Source organism: Lotus japonicus, chromosome 1 (genome assembly GCF_012489685.1).
Source record: "Lotus japonicus ecotype B-129 chromosome 1, LjGifu_v1.2".
Classification (NCBI taxonomy): Eukaryota; Viridiplantae; Streptophyta; class Magnoliopsida; order Fabales; family Fabaceae; genus Lotus; species Lotus japonicus.
This window is the reverse complement of record NC_080041.1, coordinates 132,188,074-132,210,973: the sequence shown is the minus strand read 5'-3', so window position 1 is coordinate 132,210,973 and position 22,900 is coordinate 132,188,074. Positions and strand designations below refer to the sequence as shown.

General features: G+C 34.1%; 2 protein-coding genes across 7 annotated transcripts; one reads left to right on the top strand and one right to left on the bottom strand.

The window, feature by feature from the left end:
- Window positions 1-8,921: 8,921 nt before the first annotated feature.
- LOC130730933 (uncharacterized) lies at window positions 8,922-15,850 on the bottom strand. Of its 6 annotated transcripts, none has more exons than XM_057583084.1 (12): window positions 15,661-15,850; window positions 14,478-14,575; window positions 14,091-14,177; window positions 13,799-14,001; window positions 13,275-13,417; window positions 12,980-13,177; window positions 12,761-12,851; window positions 12,500-12,665; window positions 12,044-12,127; window positions 11,827-11,957; window positions 10,589-10,663; window positions 8,922-10,479 (listed from the first exon to the last, which is right to left on the bottom strand). In XM_057583084.1, exons 5-9 carry the CDS (start codon window positions 13,406-13,408, stop codon window positions 12,099-12,101), a joined length of 618 nt encoding a protein of 205 aa, XP_057439067.1. In that variant the 5' UTR covers window positions 13,409-13,417; window positions 13,799-14,001; window positions 14,091-14,177; window positions 14,478-14,575; window positions 15,661-15,850; the 3' UTR covers window positions 8,922-10,479; window positions 10,589-10,663; window positions 11,827-11,957; window positions 12,044-12,098. The 6 variants fall into 6 exon arrangements, with proteins under 6 accessions (XP_057439067.1, XP_057439068.1, XP_057439069.1 ...); XM_057583085.1 differs by having other exon boundaries at window positions 11,827-11,926; XM_057583086.1 differs by having other exon boundaries at window positions 11,827-11,954; window positions 12,072-12,127.
- Window positions 15,851-19,570: 3,720 nt separating this feature from the next.
- On the top strand, window positions 19,571-21,567 carry LOC130732712 (probable FBD-associated F-box protein At1g32375). Its single transcript, XM_057584707.1, has 3 exons — window positions 19,571-20,522; window positions 20,612-20,678; window positions 20,998-21,567. The coding sequence occupies exons 1-3, from the start codon at window positions 20,382-20,384 to the stop codon at window positions 21,357-21,359; spliced, it is 570 nt and encodes a 189-aa protein (XP_057440690.1). The 5' UTR covers window positions 19,571-20,381; the 3' UTR covers window positions 21,360-21,567.
- Window positions 21,568-22,900: the final 1,333 nt, after the last annotated feature.

The following is a 22,900-nucleotide window of genomic DNA, read 5'->3' as shown; positions in this document are numbered from 1 at the left end:
AATATCAATAATTAAACTTTTTATTCTTGAATAAACATTTCCTATTTGATTTTTTTTCATTTATAATTTTGGGAAATATTATGTCATTTTTTTGGAAAGATCAAAGTATTGAATATTATTAAAGGCATATTTTTAATCATTTCTCATTCACAAAAAAAGGCATATTTTAAATATTAATGATTATTTTTTAGAAAAATATATCTCATTAATACGTTTACTTATTTTATTTTGATATTTTGTTATTAAGAGAGATATGTACATTTAACATAGTTTCAAAAAAAAATAATAATTAAAAACTTAAGTAAAGCATTATAAATAAAATTGTCATATATTTTTCTAATCTAATAAACTAGTGATTTTTTTTTTTGCTTTCTAAAAAAATTGTGATTTTTTTAAACTTATAAAATAGTGATACTGCTTCTAAAGAGTATTACTGTATTAGAGAAAATTACAAAGGAGGTTGGAAAATTATATACGTATGTTTTTCTTTGGTCTTTGTAAAAAAAATTTAGGTCAGAGCCTATCTTACTTCTTGATCAATTTTATTTGACTTTTCTAAAAGAAATTACGCATAAGGTCAAAATTATACATCACGTATTCTCAATTTCCTTGCAAACTAAGCGTGAAAAAGACACAATTTTTAAAATTTTCAACTATTTTTTCGACATTATTTATTAATAAATATTTTTTAAAGTAAAAATAGTAATAATTTTTTTTTGTTTTTTTTTTATTTCTCAATTTATGATTAATAAATAAAATTAAAATTATTTCAATTTTAATTGATAATTATTATTAACATTTAGTAAAGAATATAAACAAATTACTTTTAACAATCTATTATTGTCATTAATGTAAACGTAGTCAATTACAATTATTATAATTTTTTAAAATTCACCTCAAGTTGTAATGAATAATTAAAATTTAAATATTTAATTTTAAATAAGAGAAATTGAAAAGTTTTAAATTTTAATATTTACTTTTAAATATGAGAAATTGAAATTTTTTACAATTAATAATTAATATAATGAATAATAAATTGGATGTAGTTTATATTTTAGTTTTCAATTTTTTTATTTAATGAATTTAATACAAAATAAATTTATTATTTATATATGTGTTTAGTGTTATTTTTTTCAAGTCTTCTTTACAAATGTATTTAAATATAAATGAGATATTTATAAATAGAATTTTTTTAAATTTTAAAAGTACTAAATTATGTATTAATAAGTATTGTTTTATTATTAATTTTAATTTTTAAGATTTGTCAAATGCAAAGCTCAAGTAAAATTTAAGTTTATGAATGTTGTTATTTAATATAAGTAGTTGAATAGTTTTTTATAATACAAAAAATTTCAGTTTTTTAATTCATTAAATATTTTTTGTTATTTATTAATGTATTATAACACATATATATTTTAACGTATCTATTCTCTTATATATTTGTTTCTCTCTAACTCTGCATGCGGTTTCTAACTTTCTGTAGTGGATGATATTCCTTCTAATTGTCATAAATTTACTACCATTATTAGATGTTAAATACTATTTTTAAGGGGCCTCAACAATGATGGAACAATTGTTGTGAAATACTATTTTTAAATGCTTTAAGTTTAAATTTGTTAGCTGCTTCCAAAAATTTATAATCAACATGCATAATGTGTGTTGTGTCAAGTTGTTATCTACTGCTGGAGAGGAAGAAGATGATCTGGATTCTATTAAATAGGCTTTACACCAAATAGATAGAATTCAGATCATCTCCTACTTCTCCAGCGGTGCAGCAGTGGTAATCACATATTTTCTTTTTTAACTCAAGAATTAGCTTTTTATTACAACCAATAACAACCCTTAAATACAAGATAAATGGTCGGAGGAAGGCTGGAGAGAGTAACTGCTGGAGAGGATCTGAGTTCCTATTTGAACAGGCTGATTATTGGTGATTAATGCAGAAGTTTTCCCATTTTCTCTAGCGTAAAAACCCATCAAACTCAAATTTCTTCCACTGAGTTTCCTTTGTGCGTTTGGTATCAATGGTGGCTGTCGACAGGATTAGCATGTTGCCAGATGAAGTCCTTTATCACATTCTCTCTTTTCTCCCAACTCAAATGGCTGTAGAAACAAGCATTCTTTCAAAGAGGTGGAAGCAACTGTGGCTCTCAGTTCATACTCTCTTCTTCGACGATGAAAGCTGTCGTCAACTGTAATTGGTTCACAAAGTTCATATATGCAATAAACGGCCAACCTTATCATTTCTTCACAAAGTTCATATATGCAACCATTCTCTCCAGAGATGTGCCCATTACAACATTTAGTCTCCAATGTCAGGATTCCAATGCCGACATTTCTCATTCCGATCTCCAGATTTGGGTCAACGCTGCAATACAACGTGGACTTGAGAACCTCTACATCCAACTACCGAGTAATCGAAATCAATTGAGCTGGAATAGCTGCATTTTCGGTTGCAAAACTCTGGTTGTTCTCAAGTTGACGGGGTTATTCCTGGATGTAATTTCTTTTGCTCACCTTCCTTCACTCAAAACTCTGCATTTGATTGATGTTTGGTTCCGAGAACCCCAGTATCTTGTCTCTTTTGCTGACCTTCCTTCACTCAAAACTCTGGATTTGGACTTTGTTTTCTTTCCAGAAAGGCAGTAGCTTGTGGATCTTCTTGCTGGATGTCCAAATCTTGAGTGTATGCATCTGAGGAATATACACTGTCATAATATTCACTCTATACCTCATTATAACAACTTTAAAAGCTTATCTAAGTTGGTCAGAGCAGATATATATGAAGTTTATTTTGATCTTTTTGTTGAATCTCCTAAATTTGACAAGGTTTGTATAAATGTTAAAAAGTTTGTTTAATTCGTTTCGTTTTGAAAAATGTCACTAATATTTGTTAGTACTCTTTTTTACTCTTGCAGTACCTGGATGACATTCTACTTTTTCCCAATTTAACTCATGTGGAACTTCGGTTGGGAGAAAATATGAGCTGGCATTTGGTGCTTGCAATGCTCAAGCACTGCCCTATGCTTCAAAATTTTGTCCTTACTATAGAGATAACTTGGAAATTTTATTGTATTATTGTTTTTTCTTTACTCGTTTTGTTAATGTCTTCTTTATGCAAGTCTTTGGCTTCTTAGAAATTGAGAACTTGAAGAAGGTGGAAGGAGAGGATTAAAGAAAACTTACCAGCCATTCTGCCATTTGTCAATTGCCCCTACTCTGAGGATTGGAAATTCCTCTTAGGTTTCTCTTCCTTTTGCTTTCTTGTCTCTCTTCTCTTCTTCTCAGTTCATTTATGCATTAGTGTAATCATGTATAAAATAACAGGCATAGAAACAAGAGTACTCTAAAGTCTAAAGTAATAGACATTGCTACTGTGGAAATCTCGGTCTTGAAATCTCCTCAGTCTCCAAATTCAATGGAGGAAGAGTTCATAACAGTTTGAAATTTACTTGCCTTTTTACCATCCTACCCTGTGATCTGAACTTGTAAACTTGTTGGTAATCTCACGATTTTGAGTGAGTTTAACCAAGATCATGTGGGTTCACCCAAGTTTACACTCAGATAACTCAATTTTGCACGATATTACGAGATATAACGCGAGTTTATCAACCAGGAGGACACACCCAAACAGGGTGAAAGACTAGCGTAATGTTTCATTTTCCTTAACTCTCATCATCTGGCACTGGCAGAATTGATTATTAGAAAAAGAAGCAGACTACAGTAGTAATGTGTATTGGCTAGTTGTGTCCTAAACCTTGCTTGAGATTGATATTGCAACTAGGACATATGAGATAAGCATTGAACTTCAAATCCAATATTAGGAATTTAAACTCAGGTTTAAATACCCTTTTGGTCCCTGAAATTGTAAAGGGAATCAGACTTGATCATTGTAAAAATTTTGCATCAAATTGGGTCTCTAAAATATTTTTTTTAATCTAATTGGGTCCAAAGTGTGTTTCTGCATGATGTGGCACGAATTTTGCACAGTCAGCTTTTCCACATGGTTTTTTATTTTTCCATGTCATATAATTAATAAATAATCATTTTTTTATTGGCCCAAATGCACATTTTTTTCATCTGTTCTTCATCTTCTTCTTTGCATTTTCATGAGCTTCATCTTCCAGTCCCAAAACCCAGAAAAAAAACGCTCAAATCGCATCTCAGAGTGAACACAATTAACTAATCCAATTGCAAAAGAAATTATCTAATCCAGGTTGAATGATTTCTGGATCTAGGACTTCAGGGAAAGGATTCGTCGCCGAATCTCTATCGATCCCTTCCTCTACTCACCGATCTGGGTTGAGATTTTTGAATTAGGGGTTTTTTGGGGTTTGTTGGACGTGATAAGGGATCTGCCAAGGGCTGGGCACTTCATATGAAATAAGGATTGATTTGGGTGATATATATTGAAGCTAGTGCTAGTCTATGTTCATCTTACTCTTGTCGGTTTAAACTCTAATTGGATTAGTTAATTGTGTTCACTCTAATTGGATTAGATAATTTCTTTTGCAATTGGATTAGTTAATTGTGTTCACTCTGAGATGCGATTTGAGCGTTTTTTTTCTGGGTTTTGGGACTGAAAGATGAAGCTCATGAAGATGCAAAGAAGAAGATGAAGAACAGATGAAAAAAATGTGCATTTGGGCCAATAAAAAAATGATTATTTATTAATTATATGACATGGAAAAATAAAAAACCATGTGGAAAAGCTGACTGTGCAAAATTCGTGCCACATCATGCAGAAACACACTTTGGACCTAATTAGATTAAAAAAAATATTTTAGGGACCCAATTAGATGTGAAAATTTTACAAGGACCAAGTCTGATTCCCTTTACAATTTCAGGGGCCGAAAGAGTATTTAAGCCTTATAATATATTTTAGGCTTAATACATCAGAAGACCCCTGTAATTGTAAAGGGAATCAAATCCAGGGCCTAGAAAAATATTGCATCAAATTGGGTCCCTAGGAATTTTTTTTAATTCAATTAAGGCCAAAGTGTGCCAGCCTTCAATTTTATCTCAGTCATCAATTCCATGTGGCTTTTATAATTTTTTTAATAAAAAAAAGGTTTAATACATCAGAAGACCCCTGTAATTGTAAAGGGAATCAGTTCTAGGACTTGAAAGTTTTTTGCATCAAAGTGGGTCCCTAAGAAATTTTTTTTAATTCAATTAAGGCCAAAGTGTGTCAGCCTTCAATTTTATCCTAGTCATCAATTCCACGTGGCTTTTTTAATTTATTTCAATTAAAAAATTATAAAAATTATTTTTTTAGTTCCAACTTATTTTTTTAATAAGAAAAAAATTAAAAAACTTAATAAAATCCTAATCTCCTAATCTAATAATCCCTTAATAAAATCATAATCTCCTAATCTAAAAAAATAAAACCCCAATTTTGAAAAAAATAAAAAATAAAAACAAAATTGACTTGGATTGTAGCTGCTGCTAAGTAAACTCCCAAGTCTTCAATAGAAAGCGAAATTGTCGCATCAATTTCCCACGTTACCATCTAATCAAGCCACACTTCATGCTGGAAAATCAAAACAACCACCATCACACAACACACTTAGTTCACTCATCATATGAATCCCTTCATTCATTCACAGCATTGTATCTCAAAAGACAAAACTCCTCTGTTTTCACTTTGTTTCGTTAATAATGGCTTCGTTTCATCAAAGAAAATTGTTGCACCTGAAATTTTCAGCACCAACACCTTCCCCTGTCCAATCACCACCACTTTTACTCCCACAACCACTGTCCAATCAGCACCAACACCAGTCGTGAAGGAGGCAACACCTTCATGGTCTCCCACCCATTGAAACCCCCCACCCCAACACCAAGAACCCAGATCGTGAAGGAGGCAACACCTTCATGGGCTTTTTGCTTGCTTGCATACCCTGCCCCCACCCCACCTCTCGCAACCCCATCCAACCCAGAAATAACCAATCTCTCACCCCCAGCCCTCCATCAGATCATACAAGAAAAAAAAACCCAACATCCAAGAAGAAGAAGGAGATAAAGGCTTACCGAACAAAAAACTCCAATTTTTTTGCTCTACATGACTCTAATCTGAGGTGGCTCCTTCTCTATAAGGTTTTGGGTGGTGGAAGTCGTAGATCTGGGAGATTTGAGTTTTTAGGGGATGTTTTGGTTAGATCTTGTGAGACCCAAGTTTTTGAGTTTGGAATAAACCGAATAAACTTCCTTTTCACGATTAATTTGATGTAACGTGAAGGAAAACCTGAACAAGTGTTTATGAAATGGAATAAATTTGTGAAGGAGAAAGTTCAGGAAAAGGCTAAGGATTGTAACAAAGTCGATAAAAGTTATAGCACGATTAGTATTCGCTTAAACCTAGGGCAAGAGTGCTAGTAAATAGCTAATTTACGTTTTAAGGCACGATGGAAACTAATTCCAAAAATCTTCAGAGAAATGTTAGAATTTCTCTTATTCGTCTATAAACGAGCGTTTCGATACGAAACCCTGGAATGTACGAACGACAAATTCCAATACTCGGAAGTTTGCCGAAACCGAAACCCTGATAGTTCAGAAACCCTAAAATCAACGGACGATGAAGACTTTTTCTATTCAGAGCTTCAAATAAAGATTTCATCCGCGTACGCCCACTCTAATCGACGTTCCAAATCTTTCTTCAGAAGGAAGTTTCTGCATCCGAGGTCAAAACCATAAAGTGCATTTTAAGCCGGTAAACATTAAAAACAAGCCTCGAAAACCAAAAATCATACTGATATTTCTATGAAGAATTAGAAGATTCAGCGGGAAGAATATCGTGTCTAAAATACGTTGGAATCAGTAGGAAAAATCGGAATCGCAAAATTTTCATTTTTCCGCATTTTCCATTTCCTATATATTGTTTGAAAAATGAAAAAAAAAATCACAACACACACACGGTCGTAGCTTCAAGAGGAGGAAAAGGAAGAAAAGTGATTTTGCCAATTGATTATATGATTTCGGAGTGTGGGGAAAACGTGATGTTATGTCATGCTAATGACGAGGTTTGAAAAATGTTAGGCAGGCTCTGACTTAAGGTCTAAGCCATTGCCATTTTAGGATCGAGACCTTCTCGGGAATTATTTGGGTTTATTGGGATCTTTGTACTTATAGAGTTTTGGAACAAAAGAGAAACGAAACTTGATTTCATAAATGAAATTCATAATGCATTAACCAAAGGTAGAACATATTCAAATAGTAATAACAATCTCTTGGAAAAGACTTAGGATGTGAAAATGGTTTGGAAAACGGGAAGGGTCGACAATCTAAGTGTGAGGAAAACCTTGAGTACGATAGCACCTTTTACTTCTTTAGCAGTTTATCTAGCCATCCAAAGGATGAGCCAGGGATGATTGGAAAGTCCCCAAGTGCGAGTGCACCATCTTTGCTCATTGAGCAGCCTTTCGGCCATCGAGCTGATGAGCTTGAGTAAATTGAAAAGTCATTGAGTGCGAGCAGCATTCCCTTGTTCGTTGAACAACTTATTGGGCCATCGAGCTGGTGAGCCAAAGTAACTTGAAAAGTCACTGAGTGCCAGATGCATTCTTTAGCTCGTTGAGCAGTTTGGTTGAACATCGAGACGGTGAGGCAAAGTGACTAGGAAAATTACCAAGTGTAATTAGCACTTCCCTGTTTACCTTAGGGTATTGTAGAGACAATGTACTCTAGCTAGACACGCGTACCTTGGTGAGGACGTTTCGTTGTTTGGCTAACCATATTGCATTCATGCATACATTTTTGGGGAGCGTGCTGCTTTCCGAAGGACGATCTCAGATCGGACTTCAATGGAGCTAGATGCTTCACAGGAGCGTGCTGCTTCATAAAAGCGAGGTGCTTTAGAGGAGCGAGATGCTTGGCTTGTCCCATCCATCGAGATGGTGACATTTCATCCAGATCATCTTTTGAGCATGACATTGCATTGTCACACCATGCACTTAACTATATTTGTTGATATAATGCTTATCGAGTTTTCGAGATATAACTTATTGAATTGTTGAGATATTAAATATTGAATTGTTATTAGAAATCTGATAACATGATTATGTATATACCTTAGGGTAGAAGATACATAACTTATATGTATATATACAACCTATATATGTATATATTCCCCTTTATTCATCACATGTTGCTTGTATTATCTATTATTCTGTGAGTTGACCCTCGCGCCTTGGCTTTGTTTGTATGTTTGTGTTTGGGCGGTCGGCCTGCTGCCAGGCGTCCATCAGTCGATTCGTGATGATTCGTCACTCGAGGAGGACCAGGAGCGTAATGACCATTACTGAAGTTTCGATGAGGACCCGGACTGAATGCATGACCAGATGAGGGTCGATGATTGAAGTATAGAGTATGGGTGTTCTAGAGACTACTAAGGTTGGGTGTTAGTGTCATAGCTCTGATTCATCATTTGTACTTTTGGGACAGGGTAGTGTCCGACAGATTGCTTTTCGGTGTGGTTCTCCGTTGATGGGAATCGCATGGAGTAGTCGGACGTAAGGAGTCTTTTTGAAAGCCGTTTTGGGCTGACTTACTTTTTGGAGGACTGTATTTATAAAACTTATGACTCTATCTATGGGTCGCACTTGTTTGTCGTTGGGCAATACTTTTAGTTGCTATGTATTACTTTCCATCACTCGATGACACTCGTGACGATGATTTTGGTTGCAGCAAGGGCTGTGCTTTTATTGTATGTTAGTTGCTGTTAATCGCGATTGGGTTGAGTCTTTAAATTCGACAAGTCTTTTTATTTAAACAAATCGAAAAAAAATACCTGCTTTTCCGCTTTATTTTATCTTTGGTTACTAAAGTGACACCACCGAAATCGGGGTGTTACAGATCTGAAGAAGAGATAGCTGAAGAAGAAGAGAGGATAAAGACTGGTTAATACTCCATCCGTTCCTAAATATAAGACCTATTCCAAAAAATTGCGCTTATTAAGAAAGCACTTAATGTGACTAATTAGTGTATTGGTTTTTTAAAAATGCATACATTCTTCCCTATTTACCCTTTGTCATTTTCTCTCACTAATAATCATTGCATTCATAGTTAGTTGGAATAGTAGTAACTAATGGTAGGTGGTAACTTTGGAATTGAAAACATACAATTAATGTGAGAGGTGAATAAGGAAGAGTACAAAACTTTTTGCTAGATTTTTGTAAGAGGTCTTATATTTAGGAACATGAAAATTTTGAAACTAGGTCTTATAATTAGGAACGGAGGGGAAGACAATTCCAATGTCAATTTTGTTTTTATTTTTTTATTTTTTCAAAATTGGGGTTTTATTTTTTTAGATTAGGTTAGGAGATTATGATTTTATTAAGTTTTTTAATTTTTTTCTGATTAAAAAATGAGTTGGAATTAAAAAATAAATGTTTAATTAAAAACAACTTATAAAAGCCACGTGTAATTGATGACTAGGACAAAATTAAGGTCTGGCAGCATTTGACCTTAATTGAATTAATTTTTTTTTTCTTAGGGACCCAATTTGATGCGAAATCTTTTCAGGCCCTCGAACTGATTCTCTTTACAATTTCAGGGGCCTTCTGATGTATTAAGCCTAAAAAAAATTAAAAAAATTATTTTTAATTCCAACTCAATTATTTAATCAGAAATTGTTTTTTAATTACTCAATCCCAAATTAAACCCAATCCCAATGAGGACAAGTACAGAAGTCATAACAAAACCAAGAAGAAGGGTTTCCATTGCTAAAAGACCAGCACCAGCACCAGCACCAGCACCAGCACCATCCAAAGTCCTTCTTCAGCCTCGAAGGCGAATTTCCATAGCTACACTCCATTCTGCCACAACGTTTGACGTGGCAAGTCCTCTCCGTTCCTCTGCCTCTCAGGCCATTGGTGGGAGTGGCATTCAGCAGTCAATGATAAGGAACCAGAGGAAGCCTCGATATTCAAGCTTGTTTGCCCCAGCAACAGCATCAGTGGAGACCTCACCAACTTTGATGAGGAAAAGCAGTAAGTTTGCCGGCAGTCTAATGCATGCAGATTCCCGGGTGGCGAGGCATCCAACTGTCCTTGCACTGCATCGCAAATCTTTAGTATGGAGTCCTCTCAATAATCCCAAAAAACAATAATCATTCTAGTCCATAGGCAACTTTTAAGTTGTACGGAGTAACTTGTAACCCCATTTGCTGTGTCTTTCTGCGAGCGGCAAGCGTTCTAATGATGAAGAAAAATGAATCTAATTTCTTATGTACCGTCCCTAGAATTAAAGGTCTTACTCTATCTATAGTTTACATATAAACAAATTGAAGAGGAACAGAATGCTCACATTTTGGCTTAAACCCCCTCTGCCATAATTTCTTCAGTTAAACATCATATTCAAAGACAGGCTATTTGGTGTCACCGAACTGTTAGTGGTATGGTGCGATATGAAACACAAAGACAGTGATTGAACAAAGTGCAGAGAATTTTTCAAGAGAAGCTTTCATGTTTCAACCCTGCAATTCTGCAAATGCAATGGACCAAGAATTTTTCAACAAAAGAGGTTCAAGAAACAGATGCATAAACAAATCCAAAGAAGGTACAGATAATAAAAAATACAAGTAAACTAGAACCTGCTGGCTCATGAGTATTTCCACTGCCACGTTAAGATCACCATCAGCAGCTGCCAGTGCCACTTCCACCTGCGTCTGAAAGCAGCCCAAGACAAGTGCATAAGAAACACAAAATTGAGCTGTAGGTTTTAATCTACAGTTTATGCTCATACATAATAAATAGACAAAATTTTAGGTATTAGTTCAATAGTAAGGAATCAAATAGAGAAATATCACAAATAATGAAGTCAATGAGAAAATTGACCATAATCAACATTTTAAAACAAGTAATTGACAAGTTCACCAATTGAAAGAAAAATAAACCTTACAAATTGCAATTCTAAAAATACATGATTTCGTTGGTAGTTGGTAAAATAACCTGTCTCGAAAGATAAATGTCAGAATAAAAATGATATCGTAGGGATTTCTTTGTGGCTTTTTTAAAAATATGGAAAAACAAAAATAATTATTGTTAGGGATGCAATGACCCCTCTTGAAGTGCTCATCTTTAAAGTGTCATTGTGAAAACATACTCTGAGTGACATGCCTAAAATCAAAGGAAAAGGGGACAGAAAAGCACCTACAAACGATTCCAAGAAGAAATCGTGAAGAATCCTTCATGAATTAGATACCCGCACGATACGTGGCGAAATAAATCATTTTGTAATTTTGTTATATTAGAAAGTGATATATTAAAATAAAATAATGTGATTTTGACAAACATTTTGCAGCGTCATAACTTATCCTTTTATTTGGACAAAATCACATTAAACTTAACATGACAAATTCTAATTTCGTCATTTATGCATTGATTTTTTCAATTTGCATTCAATCTTAATTATTGTTGGATTACGTTTTAAAGTACATATAGCCAAATATGCAATTGTGGCTGCACATCAAAAAGACAAAATAAACAGTTTCATTAACGGTGTTAAGAATATCTGAAAATCATCTTGCAAAATCGTGTTATTATATTATATAATATCTTAAACTATCTTAGATGACCTCATAAGTTGGTATTCATATCTAAATAAATTTTCTAATAAATAGCTATTAAAACTCTTGAATTATCGTAAAATTTATATTTCATTCCACTTTAATTTTAACAAAGGCCATTTTATATAATTTAGATATGTTTAGTATATAACTGATGAGATCATTCTCTCGCGCTTTGGTAACTACTTATCATCATGTCATGTTCCTCCACAAAATATACAAAATTCAAACTCCAATATCAAGAACCGAAGAGAAGAGCTCACCTTGAAGAAATATACTTATCAATCTCATTCTTCTTCTCAGGACCATAAACAGACCATCTTTCATCAAATGCAGTACCATCCCCTTCTTGTACTTTGATGTCTGCATGTTGTGCCATGAATTAGAAAACCTGCTAGAGCCAAAATCACAGTAGCATCATTTTAAAAAATCAATCTAATTCGTTATGAGGATTAATTTGAAGGAAACCAGCATCGTTACCTTCAAAACATTTCAATTTCCAAAATACCTTACCACTACCATCCACAAACTGAGGCTAATTCCTCGTAGCATCATAAATTTTCCCTACAATATTATAAAAGAGAACAATGTTGAGTGCAAACCGTTACATTAGAGGAAATATTAAACTCTTACAAGACATAAAGTAATCATATATACACACATTTTCTATTTTACCCCAACTAAGTGTGTGTCAATTTACCAAATTAAATCTCACTTTTCTTTTAAAAAAAATAGGAAAGTTAAATCAACTGAAATTGAACAACTTACTAACAACATTTTGATTAATAGTAAGTCCTGCAAATAATTACTAGAGTCTACGAGGAAGATTACGAGATACCAACTCATGTGTGTGCCACGTGCAGCAGATATTAACTTAAAGAATGAACTTGAATAAAAGTTAGAGCATATAAACGACTCATAAACATCGCAACATACTTTTAGGAATCCTGCCCTTAGCCTCGAGCATCACACTGTGAGCTTGAGCAACTTCAGTTGTTAACTTCAGGACAACAGCATCTTGCTCTGTCGATGACCCAGGATCCCCACTTGAATGAACAGTTTTGGCTGTCTCTTCCAGCAACTTCTGTTTCAAGCTTTTCACCTGTAAGTGACACATAAAAACACATTTATGAACACAATATTACAGTCAAACAAACCCAGATGCAAAGAACAGACCACCTTGTTTCTTGTAATTACCTTTTCCTTCGCAGCCGCAAATTCAGCTTTGGCTTCTTTCCACTGCTTCTCAATTTTTGAATTTTCCTTTTCAATGTAACTCCTCACTTTCCTGAACATATTAAGCAAGTTTCAACCACTTTAAACAAGATCAAAACTAACAGCAGGAAGTAAAAAGAAAAGGCTCCATAAAGATAAGTTAAAAAAAAAGCATATTCTATTTGAGTTTGAAATACTTACTCTGAGTTAAGAACTTCATCACAGATGAAAGTCAGGAGTCTAAGCTTGTCACACAAACTCAAGTTACAACACCCAGAGAGGCCTTCATTGAGCATTTCTACAGGGAAATCCTTTAGCACAAGAGGAGATTGTAAAGCTAAATCCCCTAGAGCTTTCAACCATGAACAGTTCCCATCTGCTGTAGCTAAGGATGGAGACCTACACCAAAGTGATGCAGATAACAAGCTTTAATCAAAGAAAAAAAACACACAAAAAATGAAAAAAAGAATAAAAAAGCTAAACTGGAAAATCTCACTTATGTCCTGAAGCGGTGCGGAGCAGGGTCAAAAGTCTAGTCTGGAACTCAACAGCTAAGGTGTTCTCTTCACTGCGCAAGTTTTGTTTGCGAACTAGTTCTCGCAGAATAGTCTCTGCTTCCCCTTCCTCCATGTTAAGATCCTGATTTCACAGGTAAGAAACCTCGGAACACTTGATATAACAACAAAGAATGAATGCAGCCCCATTAAGTATAGAACGAGGATTATTTATGCAACAATACCACCATTATATCTAGAGAATTTAGTGGGTCTGGATAGAACTAAATAATATCCACCAAACAATCAAACATTCAATTAAATGATCAAGTACAAAATAAAGTGACTTTTTCGAGGGTCACTTTAGTAACCTTTTTCAAAATACGTGTGAATTTTTGCTGAAAATAAAACCCTTTTCAAAGCATAATTAAACAATAAACAAATGACTGAAAACATCTCATTCATTAATTTCTCAAAATGTTGAGTACATCAATTTTATTATGCAAAAGTAAACTAATGCCCTGACCTTTTCTGAGCCCACAACACACGATGGACTTTAGGAAGGTACCAAGCCCTAGAAAAGAAAAAAGGAACACGAGCTCCCAATCCCCAAAATACAGACACAACTCTCACCCGCCCGACTCAGAGTCCTCTAGCATCGAACGCTGCGTCAATAGCATCCTAGACAAAGGTCCTCATCCTCTGCTAGGCTTCGTACCTTTTATTTTCCTACAAAATCACTCTCCTTTCAAAATTAGCACACAAATGGAGCAAAATATAAACCACTAAGATAAACTGAAAACTCACACACAACTTACATGCATGTGCTACAGTTGCATTTGCCCCGGCACTTTGGGCAACTCCAGTCATCTAACAGAACCACCTGTTGTGCTTCCTCCCCATATCTAATTCAACAAAATAAAATCCACAGCACATCAAAATATGCATCACTTACTTATGTACCCTTAACAAAATAGAATAATTCTGAAAATTAATATGATATTGAAAAGAAAACCACGAATATGAAACACAGCAAACAACTTATTTTGAAAATTATAGACCTTAACACGACTGTAATAGAATACATAAAACACAACTTTCAAATCAAAAGTAAGAAATGATATATAATAAGAAGACACGCGCACATGGTTAAGAACATTACAACACGACACATCTATTATTTCTTGTTCACATCTGAGTCTAACCTGTTTGAAAGGCATAAACGGCAAAATCTGATTACACAAGGCCTGCCATTTCTCAGATTCTTGCACGAAGCAGCGACGCCCTGGATTTTTCGCCTGCACTGGAAAAAAACAACAAAACAGTATCAAAAAAATGAACTTGAAAATTAAGAGCAAAGAAACACACATATTAGACAAAACAATCTAAATAGAGATCCATCCACAAACACCATAACCCTAGAACTCCATCCAAGGTTTTAAATTGCAGTTGTGGTTGCGATCTTAATATTGCAAAAGATCACAACTACAGTTGCGATCGCAATCTGAGACTTGTCAGATCTGTATGTAACAACCACAATCGCCGTCACACAGACCTGAATTTAATACAATTGGTTCATCTATCTGCAAAAGTTTTCATTTTTCACAGAATTCCGACCTTCCCTTTAGATACCCACTTTGGATTTTGGTTTTTAACAGCATTAGCCACAATCCAGATATGAAAAATAAGCCATTCATAAAACTCTACAAGATCAAGTAAATAGAAGAAAGCTTTCATTTGTATCAACAGCATTCAATCATAACAACAAATATGAAAAATCTAAGCAAAAAAGGCAGTCAATTCAGTCAAGAAATTTAAAAAATCCATTACTTGGTGGCATGTTTTGCTATATGCCTGATCATCGATCCTATTTCCCACAACTGGAATCCCCCCAGCAGAGTTGTTGGCGGCAGCGTTGTTGACTGGCGGAAGAGCAGACATGGTTAATGAGAGAACAAGAGAAGAGCAATAGCAAGAGAAGAATCGCGAAACAAACAGGGTATGAATGGCTTGGTTTGAACAAATGAATGTTCGTGGTGGCTTTATAGGAGCAGCAACACAGTCACAGGAACATTTTGTCCTTATCCGGATGCAGGGGAGCGGGCACAATTAAAACATTGCAATATTTGGAGGGCCTGTGTGTGATTTCAGAGTGAATAATCACGTCTATTGGAATACATGGAAACATTAACAATTAAGGGTGAACAATTAAGGGTGAAAAATCGCGTCTATTCTATCTTGTTTTGGTTTCAATCATACAAATTCCTTCAATCAATCCATACCATATAATGCCAAGTTCAAATCTACCATATGAAATCTATAAAGCATCAATAATATTGAGGGTGATTGAAATCATATCATATGAAGAAGAAGTTAGCAGAATGATACCTCGCCGGTATCGGTATGAACAAAACATTGGTAGAGACAGTTCTGGTCCATCCAGAGTGTATGAGCCTCGTCGGAGGCGGCGACATCATGTTGGGGTTCCGGTGGAAGAGAGTGGACGAAGAGGTTTCCGGCACGGCGAAGATGAAAAGGGGGAAGAGCATTTTTGGCGCTGAGAGTGTTTTTTGTTTCCTTTTTAAGAACTGATTTTCAACTTTAAATCAGATTCGTTAATTGTTTTCAAAATCGAACGGCTCAAAACTTGTGGAAGATTAATAATCTGTTTGGGTGAATTTTAATGGATGCATTTTCAAAAAAGAAAACAAAAGATAATAATTAACAGGAAAAAAATTTAAAAGTGATCAAAAATGATAAGAATTATCATGAGAGTCATTTGATAGATTTTTTTTTATTGAAATTTTTTTTTTGAAAGTGATTTTTCTTGAAATGTTGATACTACTAAATTAGCTTCAGTTGAATATTTTATTTTTAAAAAAGATTGTATTTACTGGATTTTAATAGTAATGATTAAAAAATTTATGCTTTTCCTAAAAAAAATTGTATTAAACTTTTTATTCTTCAAAAGACATTTCCTATTTGATTTTTTTATCATGTTAGTATATTTTTGAAAATATGACGTCATATTTTCTTGCAAAGCATTAAATAATATTAAAGGCATATTTTAAATATTAATTATTAATTTTAGAAAAATATATCTCATTAATATGTTTACTATTTTCCTTTTGATATTTTTTTAAGTGATATTTTGTTATTAATAGATATATGTATTTTTTTTGAAATGAATTAATAGATATATTTAAACTTTTTTTTTTAAAAAGATTTTTTTTGAAAAAGATATTTGTAAACTTAACATAGTTGCTAAAAAATTTAAATAATTTAAAACTTAAATAAATCATTATAAATAAAATTCTCAGTTATTTTTCTAATATAATAAAATAGTGATATTACTTCTACAAAGTATTAGAGAATTTTTTTTTTTTTTAGAGAAACTTACATAAGGAGATAGGAGGTGAAATCTATAGTGTCACCTGTTTTATGGGGTTCACCGGTGCCCCCATGAAAAAAACTTTAGTAAAAAGGGGACACTGAAAATCTCTTTAATTTCTACCATTGATATAATATTTAACAAATTGAATGGTTGAGGTTGAATTAATAAAGTGACCAAAATGCCCATTGAAAACCCTAACTTTGTTTTGAATTAAAAAAAAAAATGCTTCTTTCTTCCCCCCAAGGCCCACAACCACCTCTGCAGCTCCGCCCATGCCTGGTCCACTCCGAAGCCATTTACCATTGATCGGAGATCCTCGACGGCCATCACAGCATCTCTCAAGGGTTCCTTCGATCGGAGATTTTGTCTTTTTCCCTGGTCTCCTCCTTCTCCATATCTTGCCTAATTCTGCTATATCCATATATGTTTTTGGATGGTGCCAAGCACCAAGATCTGTTTTCTCAATGACTGGGGTTTCTATCAGGTTCTTGTTCAAGCTTGGTCATTTTTCGTCCATGACACAACAACAATGTTGTGTAAAACACTCTTGATCTCAAACGTCAACGACGACCATTCACCAGCGCAACCCTTGACCTCTGAGGAGGGTGTCGCCAACGCTCGAAGAAGCGCCATCAATTATGGATTCTACAGCAGAGCGACGTCGATTTCTTCACCAAATCTGGGGTTGAGTTGGGACATGAACGAGTCCTACGAGTGGGTGGAGAGGGAAATCGTGTTCACGCCTCACCTCAATACGTGGCAATCGGCGGTTCGTGATGGGTTACTGGAAGCAGGGGTGGTTCCCTTTTAGTGGCTTTACTCTGGACCACGCCACCGGCACCAAGATCGGTGACTACCCCTTCAATTTCGTCGGAATAAGACACACTTCTGCAATTGGGGAAGGAAAGAAATAAGTTTTGGCAAATGAACCTCTGATGAAGGAGACAAAATTTTTTGGCAGCCCAGCAGCTACTGGAGGTTTAAACCGCCAGAATGCTTAAGGGGTAAAATTGTAATTTCACATCAATATTTTGGGGGACACCGATGGATCCCATAAAACGGGTGACACTGTAGTCTTCACTGAGATAGGAGGTTGGAAAATTATGCAAGGTCTGTTTTTTCTTGGTTTTATATTTTTCTTATTTAAGGTTGGAGTCTATCTTACTATTGATCTATATATTTTATATTTGAAATGGAAATTACACAAGAGGCTAAAATTGCAGTATGGGACCCATATCCAATTTTCCATTTTTTATCTTTTCCCGACCATTCAAAACGAAAGAAAGCTTTTCAAAATTCATCAAACTCTTCACTTTCCACTTAAAATAAACCCAAACAAACAAAGTTTAAAGGTGGTCAGTCTAAAATAAAGGTCCACCGTGAACCATTACGTGAACTTGATAGTTTTGTAATATTTTGGGATTACGATGGACCACCTAAATAACTCCAATTCACTAAGTTATCCCTTTATTCAACTTGGCATTCACCGTCTCTATTTTTCACTGTCTTCTCCAACTTGACCGACCAACGACAACTAGACATGTCGGCATTATTGATAAAATTTAAATTATTTCAATTTTAATTGATAATTATTATTAACATTTAGTAAAGAATATAAACAAATTACTTTTAACAATCTATTATTGTCATTAATGTAAACGTAGTCAATTACAATTATTATAATTTTTTAAAATTCACCTCAAGTTGTAATGAATAATTAAAATTTAAATATTTAATTTTAAATAAGAGAAATTGAAAAGTTTTAACTTTTAATATTTACTTTTAAATATGAGAAATTGTAATTTTTTACAATTAATAATTAATATAATGAATAATAAAATTGGATGTAGTTTATATTTTAGTTTTCAATTTTTTTATTTAATGAATTTAATACAAAATAAATTAATTATTTATATATGTGTTTAGTGTTATTTTTTTCAAGTCTTCTTTACAAATGTATTTAAATATAAATGAGATATTTATAAATAGAATTTTTTTAAATTTTAAAAGTACTAAATTATGTATTAATAAGTATTGTTTTATTATTAATTTTAATTTTTAAGATTTGTCAAATGCAAAGCTCAAGTAAAATTTAAGTTTATGAATGTTGTTATTTAATATAAGTAGTTGAATAGTTTTTTATAATACAAAAAATTTCAGTTTTTTAATTCATTTAATATTTTTTGTTATTTATTAATGTATTATAACACATATATATTTTAACGTATCTATTCTCTTATATATTTGTTCTCTCTAACTCTGCATGCGGTTTCTAACTTTCTGTAGTGGATGATATTCTTCTAATTGTCACAAATTTACTATCATTATTAGATGTTAAATACTATTTTTGAGGGGCCTCAACAATGATGGAACAATTGTTGTGAAATACTATTTTTAAAGGTTTAAGTTTAAGGTGACCCCTAATGTGGACCACTTTTAAAGTGGTCTAATTTTAGACCACTTTTTTTAACCTACTATAACCGGTCAACACATCTTTTTTTAAAGATATTTAATATATAACAAATTTTTAATGATGTTTTTTCTTAAAAAATATAATGTGTTGACCTGCTATACTCAGTCAAAGTAGGTGGTGTAAAATTACACCACCTAAAAATGGTGCATATTAGGTTCTCCTTAAGTTTAAATTTGTTAGCTGCTTCCTAAAATTTAGCATCAACATGCATAATGTTTGTTGTGTCAAGTTGTTATCTACTGCTGGAGGGGGAGAGGATGATCTGGATTCTATTAAATAGGCTTTATACCAAATAGGTAGAATCCAGATCATCTCCTGCTTCTCCAGCGGAGTGGTAATCACATGTTTTCTTTTTTAACTCAAGAATTAGCTTTTTATTACAACCAACCACAACCCTTAAATACAAGATAAATGGTCGGAGGAAGGCTGGAGAGAGTAACTGCTGGAGAGGATCTGAGTTCCTATTTGAACAGGCTGATTATTGGTGATTATTGCAGAAGTTTTCCCATTTTCTCTAGCGTAAAAACCCATCAAACTCAAATTTCTTCCACTGAGTTTCCTCTGTGCGTTTGGTATCAATGGTGGCTGTCGACAGGATTAGCATGTTGCCAGATGAAGTCCTTTATCACATTCTCTCTTTTCTCCCAACTCAAATGGCTGTAGAAACAAGCATTCTTTCAAAGAGGTGGAAGCAACTGTGGCTCTCAGTTCATACTCTCTTCTTCGACGATGAAAGCTGTCGTCAACTGTAATTGGTTCACAAAGTTCATATATGCAATAAACGGCCAACCTTATCATTTCTTCACAAAGTTCATATATGCAACCATTCTCTCCAGAGATGTGCCCATTACAACATTTAGTCTCCAATGTCAGGATTCCAATGCCGACATTTCTCATTCCGATCTCCAGATTTGGGTCAACGCTGCAATACAACGTGGACTTGAGAACCTCTACATCCAACTACCGAGTAATCGAAATCAATTGAGCTGGAATAGCTGCATTTTCGGTTGCAAAACTCTGGTTGTTCTCAAGTTGACGGGGTTATTCCTGGATGTAATTTCTTTTGCTCACCTTCCTTCACTCAAAACTCTGCATTTGATTGATGTTTGGTTCCGAGAACCCCAGTATCTTGTCTCTTTTGCTGACCTTCCTTCACTCAAAACTCTGGATTTGGACTTTGTTTTCTTTCCAGAAAGGCAGTAGCTTGTGGATCTTCTTGCTGGATGTCCAAATCTTGAGTGTATGCATCTGAGGAATATACACTGTCATAATATTCACTCTATACCTCATTATAACAACTTTAAAAGCTTATCTAAGTTGGTCAGAGCAGATATATATGAAGTTTATTTTGATCTTTTTGTTGAATCTCCTAAATTTGACAAGGTTTGTATAAATGTTAAAAAGTTTGTTTAATTCGTTTCGTTTTGAAAAATGTCACTAATATTTGTTAGTACTCTTTTTTACTCTTGCAGTACCTGGATGACATTCTACTTTTTCCCAATTTAACTCATGTGGAACTTCGGTTGGGAGAAAATATGAGCTGGCATTTGGTGCTTGCAATGCTCAAGCACTGCCCTATGCTTCAAAATTTTGTCCTTACTATAGAGATAACTTGGAAATTTTATTGTATTATTGTTTTTTCTTTACTCGTTTTGTTAATGTCTTCTTTATGCAAGTCTTTGGCTTCTTAGAAATTGAGAACTTGAAGAAGGTGGAAGGAGAGGATTAAAGAAAACTTACCAGCCATTCTGCCATTTGTCAATTGCCCCTACTCTGAGGATTGGAAATTCCTCTTAGGTTTCTCTTCCTTTTGCTTTCTTGTCTCTCTTCTCTTCTTCTCAGTTCATTTATGCATTAGTGGGAGAAAATATGAGCTGGCATTTGGTGCTTGCAATGCTCAAGCACTGCCCTATGCTTCAAAATTTTGTCCTTACTATAGAGATAACTTGGAAATTTTATGAGGATCTGGTTTGGATTTTCCCCTGTTTTGTTCCTGAATGTCTTTTTTCACAGCTTAGGGAATGTTCCATTTTAGATTTTGGAGGCAATAAAAATGAGCTGCATTTTGCAAAATATATTTTGCTGAATTCAAGAGTTTTACGGACAATGACAGTATGCACTCGGCCTTCCCCGTACTTAGAGGTCAGCAAGGTTGAACTGCTGAAAGAGTTGTCCTTATACCCAAGGAGTTCTAAGATTTGTGAACTTTCATTTACGTGAAAATGAATGACAGGCTCTAGTTAGTAGCTGCAAATTGTGTTTAGATGATTGCTTTGGTACTTAATTTATCTACTACCTATAGTAAAACTACTAGCTAGGATGTGGCAGAGGGTTTTGGGATCCTGGTTAGTGTTTGTGCGTAAATAAGTACTCTTTTTCCTCTCTTGGCTTTTTCCCATTGAGTTTTTTCAAGAGAGGTTTTAACGAGGCTTGTTTATGTACTTGCTTTTGTTTGATTCCCTCTTGCCTCTCTTACCTACTATGAGAGGGTTGTTCTCATAGACTTTTCCTTTTCAATAATACCAAGCTCTTTGTTCTAAAAAAAAAAAAAAACTACTAGTGTTTTGAAGGACATGGAACTTGTCTATTGTTCAATAATAGTCGTGAAATGTCATTTTTCCAAGTAAGTGAAGATTTGAACTTTAAATGACTAGCTCTCTTGAAATTTCATATCGTTTCTGGACATTTTTGTGGAGTTTAGTTACACCTATATGCTCTCCCATTTTGTGGTTATTGATCTGCTAAATATTGAAATGCATGATATAACAACTGTAGTGTGAATGTGCTCTTCAACTCACATCATTGTCCTGGTGGAGAGTGGACCCAGAAGAGAATAATCTGTGGAATTTTTATTTATAGGCTTAAATAATCTTTTGGTCCTTGAAATTATAAAGAGAATCAAATCTGGTCCTTGTAAAATTTTCGCATCAAATTGGGTCCCTAAAATTGTTTTTTTAATCTAATTAACTCCTTTTGCTCAATTTTGACCGGTCAACAGTCCAGTGGCAAGTCTAGTCAGCTAAGGACGGCCACGTGGATTTTTTCACATCAATTTTAGTCCCTTGAAAAGTATTTTAATCAATTTTAGTTTCTGTTCTTCCACCTTCATGTTTTTCCACTTTCACCTTCTTCCTCTTCCTCCATAACTCAAATCACATAAATTCAAAAGGAAGACCAAGGTGAATGTGATAAACATATAGTTTTTTTTTAGGGTTTTGAATTTCTAGGTTTAAGGATTTGAGTTATGGAGAAAGAGGAAGAAGGTGGGAGAGGAAGGTGGAAGAACAAGGACTAAAATTGATTAAAATATTTTTTAAGGGACTAAAATTGATGTGAAAAAAGTGCATGTGGCCATCCTTATCTGACTAGGCTTTCCACTGGACCGTTGACTAGTCAAAATTGAGCAAAAGGACTTAATTAGATTAAAAAAACAATTTCAGGGACCCAATTTGATGCAAAAATTTTACAGGGATTAGATTTGATTCTCTTTAAAATTTCAAGGACCAAAAGAGTATTTAAGCCTTATTTATATATACCAAGCATGCACATATCTAGAACTGAACATTATATGGGGTTCTACACATACCTACCCTTCTTCCCACCAAGGTTGTGCAAAATTATTAATTTGCTCACCATTTTTTTCCAGCAATCATGTGTTTCTAGAGTGCTAGGTGATGATCGACTTCCTGATAGGAAGATTACGTGGGGTTATGTTGTTGGTACACAATCCTATTCTTTCTATGAGTAGGTTCTGGCATTTA

Coding starts and splice junctions, on each gene's coding strand:
- LOC130730933 (XM_057583084.1), bottom strand. CDS start 13,408: ATGGAGGAAGGGGAAGCAGAGACTATTCTGCGAGAACTAGTTCGCAAA. Junction 12,852..12,979: donor GATGAAGTTCTTAACTCAGA/GTAAGTATTTCA, acceptor TAATATGTTCAG/GAAAGTGAGGAGTTACATTG. Junction 12,128..12,499: donor TAAGGGCAGGATTCCTAAAA/GTATGTTGCGAT, acceptor ATAATATTGTAG/GGAAAATTTATGATGCTACG.
- LOC130732712 (XM_057584707.1), top strand. CDS start 20,382: ATGCATCTGAGGAATATACACTGTCATAATATTCACTCTATACCTCAT. Junction 20,523..20,611: donor AATCTCCTAAATTTGACAAG/GTTTGTATAAAT, acceptor TTACTCTTGCAG/TACCTGGATGACATTCTACT. Junction 20,679..20,997: donor TCGGTTGGGAGAAAATATGA/GCTGGCATTTGG, acceptor TTTATGCATTAG/TGGGAGAAAATATGAGCTGG.